The sequence below is a fragment of the Seriola lalandi genome, unplaced genomic scaffold, assembly GCF_002814215.2.
Source record: "Seriola lalandi dorsalis isolate HSWRI2012SDOR001 ecotype SW California unplaced genomic scaffold, Sedor1 jcf7180002054660, whole genome shotgun sequence".
Lineage (NCBI taxonomy): Eukaryota > Metazoa > Chordata > Actinopteri > Carangiformes > Carangidae > Seriola > Seriola lalandi.
Window position 1 is genome coordinate 1,007,617 of NW_019525213.1, and position 4,292 is coordinate 1,011,908.

The window sequence follows — 4,292 nt, forward strand, 5'->3', positions numbered from 1 at the left end:
ACTGAAGTTGCAGCCCCCATCTACACACTGTCAGGAATATAACTTTAGATACTGTATTTCTCCGTGTACTAACTTGTTTTGCCCAAAATTAGTTTAATTGGACCTAAACATTTGTGAATGTGTGTGACAAACAATAGAAATCAACCTGTTTTGTTAAAAAAAAAAACAACAACAACAACAAAAAAAAATTATATATACATTTCCAGAAACAGTGCTGAGGACATGATCTTGGACTCCTCAGTGATAAAGAAGCTCTAAGTTACTGTGCAGTGTCCCTTTAACTTGCCTGGTCATGTACCAGAGATCCTGCCTCTCTCACAGTTTGATCCTTCCCGCGCCAAACTGAGGTCCGGTCTGAATCATGGCTCGACCAAACTACCTAAAAACTGTCACAGTCTGTTGACATCCTCGCCCGGTGAGTTCATTTTTAAATACTTGAACATAATTTACTGTAAACAGAGCGACGTTGTTGTTAAGACTAAGATACTTTAGTCTTAACAACATGAACTTCTGATCTTCCAGCGCAGGCGCGTTGCGTAACGGGCTCATTTATGCAATCGTGGATCTTCACTGACCACAGACCCCAGTCATACCAATACTTTCTCTTAACCACTGCTTCCTGCTCCCTCTTCTCCTTTACCCTCTTCTCACCTTTTCCTCTAAGGAACAGTTTTGATATATTCATACTTAAACGCCTGAATCACCCTAATTACAACATAATAATAGTTATAAAAACAATGATAGTATTTTTCTGGCCTGTCTTTCCTGTGCTAATATTTTGGGCTCTATGTGCCCATGCAGGTTTGGAGATACACTGACAGAGCACTTTATTAGGAACACCTACACGTCTGCTTATACATGCAAATACACGCAGTGCATAAAATCCTGCAGATACAGGCGAGGAGCTTCAGTTAATGTTCACATCAAACATCAGAAAAACTATGTGACCTCAGTGATTTCCACTGTGGCATGTGACTGTGTATTTTTGTTATAATAATCTGCTCAATAAACAGACGTATTGAAGAATAGAAAAAATTTACAGTAGAAAGATCCATAGTGGGACATTAATGTAACACTTAAACCCAGATGAATTATGGACCATTTTTCAATCTACACTTACATTTTTATTGCTTTTTATTATTATTATTATTATTATTATTATTTAAAATTAAGGTGTAATTATGTTTCTGTAAGAACTACTGCTCTCAGATTTTTTTACTTTGTCACAGTTTGTTGTAAGCTGGACCCAAAATGCAACACAAGGGAATAAATGCTTTAATAGTGTTTTAATGACAAAAAGTCCCTATTTACGAAACTCAAAATCCAAAAAGGGTAAAACAGGAAGCCCAAGCATGAGGTAACACAAGGAACTTAAACAGAGGCTGAAACACGAGGAAACACAGGGGCCAATAACAGATAACACAAGGAACTTCAACAGATACCAGAGGGGAGAGTAACAGACGAACGGACACAGACAAAGGGGAGCACCGAGACTAAATAGACTTATCGTTCTACTTTTCAATCAAATCACAGTTGACACTTCTGCGACCATCAGATGCATCACATCCTGTACACTGGAAGATTTTTACTGGGAAGCACCCACCGGACAGTGAGTGTTTAAAACTGCAGAGTAAAACTTTTCATAAAGTTGCTTCAGTATTTCAAGGAAAATTGAAGCCTGTCTTACCTCCTTTTATAGGCCTGGCGCAAGTGTTGCTCGAGTTTTGCCAAGATGATGCGGGCAGTGTGTGTTGACGTACCAGGAGGACCAGAGAACCTGCTGCTGCGGACTGTCCCCAGACCTCAACCTAAAGACGGAGAAGTCCTGATTAAAGTTCATGCAACTGCCCTCAACAGGGCAGACTTACTACAGGTACAATACAATACACATTCTTACGAAGGATGCTTAATACCTTCTACTGTAAATACGATGTGAATGTGAGTCACTGTGGTTATTTTATTACCTGTGATTTGTAAGAAACAGCGCGACAGAATTCAGATGTTTTGCACTCAAACAATGAAGTACATACAAACCTGGACCAATAATACTTACTATTTGTTTCCCACAGAGGCGAGGGCTGTACCCGCCTCCCCCAGGTGAGAGTGACATCATAGGCCTGGAGGTGGCTGGGACTGTGGATACTCTGGGCCCTGGGGTGAAAAGAGGCTGGAAGCCAGACGACAGGGTCATGGCATTGCTCTGTGGAGGAGGATATGCAGAATACGTTACTGTGCCTGAGGAGCTCCTCATGCCTGTTCCCCCGACTCTCACACTCTGCCAGGCTGCTGCGATCCCAGAGGCCTGGCTCACTGCTTTTCAGCTGCTGGCTCTCATAGGTACATCAACCTTTTTTTATTTGCCTCCACCAAGGAAGTTATGTTTTTACCAGTGTCCGTTTATTATTAAGTACTGAATCGATTTGCACCCCCAGTGTTTCTACTTTCTATAATAAACAACAGGCCAATATTAAATTCTGTTCCTGTGTCTTGTCGCCCTCTGTCTTCTCCGCCACAGCTCAGGTGAAGGAGGGTGAGGTGGTGCTGGCTCATGCTGGAGCCAGCGGAGTGGGAACAGCCGCCGTTCAGCTGGTTCGTCTGTTTGGTGCCGTGCCCATCGTTACTGCTGGGAGCCCAGAGAAGCTGAAGATGGCTAAGGAGCTGGGAGCTGCGGCCGGGTTTAACTACAAAGAAGAAAGCTTCGCACAGGGAGTTCATGACTTTACAGGAGGTGAATTGTGTAGCTGCATTGACAGTTGCCTATTGCCCATGTTAACTATTATATATATTTTCATATTTATTTAAACATATTTGATGGAAAACAACAGCGGAATAAGGAATATATAAGGATTTGCTTTGACTATATTTGTTTGTAGGATCAATCCATTGTTGGTTCTGGTCTTTTTTATCCCTTATCCCTAATTTTGTAGTAAATAAACAGTAAATGTATATATAATACTGTTTAAACTGATTCAATATGCAGTTATATTATTGATGAGACTAAAGCCTCCAGAAAAGGTGACCCATGTCGATTGTTGAAGGTCAGGGTCAAACGTAGAACAGCAGATTCAGTGTCCAGCTGCTTCACAGTTCAACAGAATAACCACATTGTAATCTCACAGGCAAGGGAGCAGACGTCATACTGGACTGCATCGGGGGGTGTAACTGGGAGCAAAATGTGAGCTGCTTAGCCACTGATGGCAGGTGGGTGCTGTACGGCACCATGGGTGGCAGGGCAGTAGAGGGAGATCTTCTGGGCAAACTGCTCTCCAAGCGAGGACACTTGCTCAGCAGCCTCCTCCGCTCTCGCAGCCTCCAGGTGAGAATTCAAACCAAACGAAAGTGACACGCCTCTGCATGTGAGCGTGCTGACTCAGACCGTTTTGCAGGTCTCTACCTGAGACTGATTGGTGCTTTGCATTTTCTCCTGGCAGTACAAAGCGGACCTGGTCAGCGCTTTTTCACGCAGAGTATTACCGTATTTCTCAGACCGGGCCGCCTCCTTGAGGCCAGTGATCGACAGCACGTTCACCCTGGAGCACATCGCAGAGGCCCACAGGCACATGGAGGCCAACAAGAACACGGGGAAGATTATCGTTAATGTGATTCCACAGAAACAGGAAACTCAGTGATGAACAGCTGCAGTGGTTTTAACAGAAATGTAATTGCTCGGAAATGTACATTTGATTTATGTCAAGGAATCTTACAACAGTGTTATTTGAAACCTACTTGTCTCCCACGAATGTTGATCATGATTTTAAATATAATAGTTCACAGGAGATATTGCAGTGCAGTTTCTTCTGTACTGTCATAATGAAACTGATTCAGGAACACTCACTTCTAAATGTTTATTATCAGTATTGTGTTCATGCTGGAGTTAGAGAGAGGATCCACACATGGAGTTATAGTGTTACTAAGTACTCACCTTCACTGACTGTTTAATTTTTTTTTCAGTTCAAGTTCATGAAATAAAAAGTAATTGCACATTAACATTTGAATAAAGGCTGAATTGTTTATGACCGTTTGTTTATTCAAATACATTGTAAACATATATACCTATTTATGAATTTACATTTTACAGTTTTTGGTCTATTAAGTTTATTTCATCATACATGTACACTGACTTTCTGTTTGCCTCAAAAGGTGCATTATTTGATTATCAAACTTTTTCAGAATGATCAAAAAGGATTTTTTAAAATATAAATCTAATTTCTATTTCTTCCAAGCACCACATCCATAAACAAAACCTTTGGTTAATGCATTAAAATAAGCAGTTACTTTGGTTTAAATGCTTC

At 41.3% G+C, this 4,292-nt stretch overlaps 1 protein-coding gene across 4 annotated transcripts; it reads left to right on the top strand.

Annotated features, from left to right (window-relative positions):
* The first annotated feature begins 295 nt into the window (after positions 1-295).
* On the top strand, positions 296-4,011 carry tp53i3 (tumor protein p53 inducible protein 3). Of its 4 annotated transcripts, none has more exons than XM_023421007.2 (7): positions 296-415; positions 1,534-1,609; positions 1,700-1,873; positions 2,070-2,337; positions 2,516-2,728; positions 3,120-3,316; positions 3,432-4,011. In XM_023421007.2, exons 2-7 carry the CDS (start codon positions 1,556-1,558, stop codon positions 3,627-3,629), a joined length of 1,104 nt encoding a protein of 367 aa, XP_023276775.1. In that variant the 5' UTR covers positions 296-415; positions 1,534-1,555; the 3' UTR covers positions 3,630-4,011. The 4 variants fall into 4 exon arrangements, with proteins under 4 accessions (XP_023276775.1, XP_087034037.1, XP_087034036.1 ...); XM_087177911.1 differs by having other exon boundaries at positions 327-415; positions 1,678-1,873; XM_087177910.1 differs by lacking the exon at positions 296-415 and having other exon boundaries at positions 1,378-1,609; positions 1,678-1,873.
* The last annotated feature ends 281 nt before the right edge of the window (positions 4,012-4,292 follow it).

What these genes read in the sequence shown, in the direction of transcription:
- tp53i3 (XM_023421007.2), top strand. Translation starts at nt 1,556, where the DNA reads ATGCATCACATCCTGTACACTGGAAGATTTTTACTGGGAAGCACCCAC. An exon ending in ACAGGGCAGACTTACTACAG is followed by an intron (nt 1,874 to 2,069) that starts GTACAATACAAT and finishes TGTTTCCCACAG; the next exon opens with AGGCGAGGGCTGTACCCGCC. An exon ending in AGTTCATGACTTTACAGGAG is followed by an intron (nt 2,729 to 3,119) that starts GTGAATTGTGTA and finishes GTAATCTCACAG; the next exon opens with GCAAGGGAGCAGACGTCATA.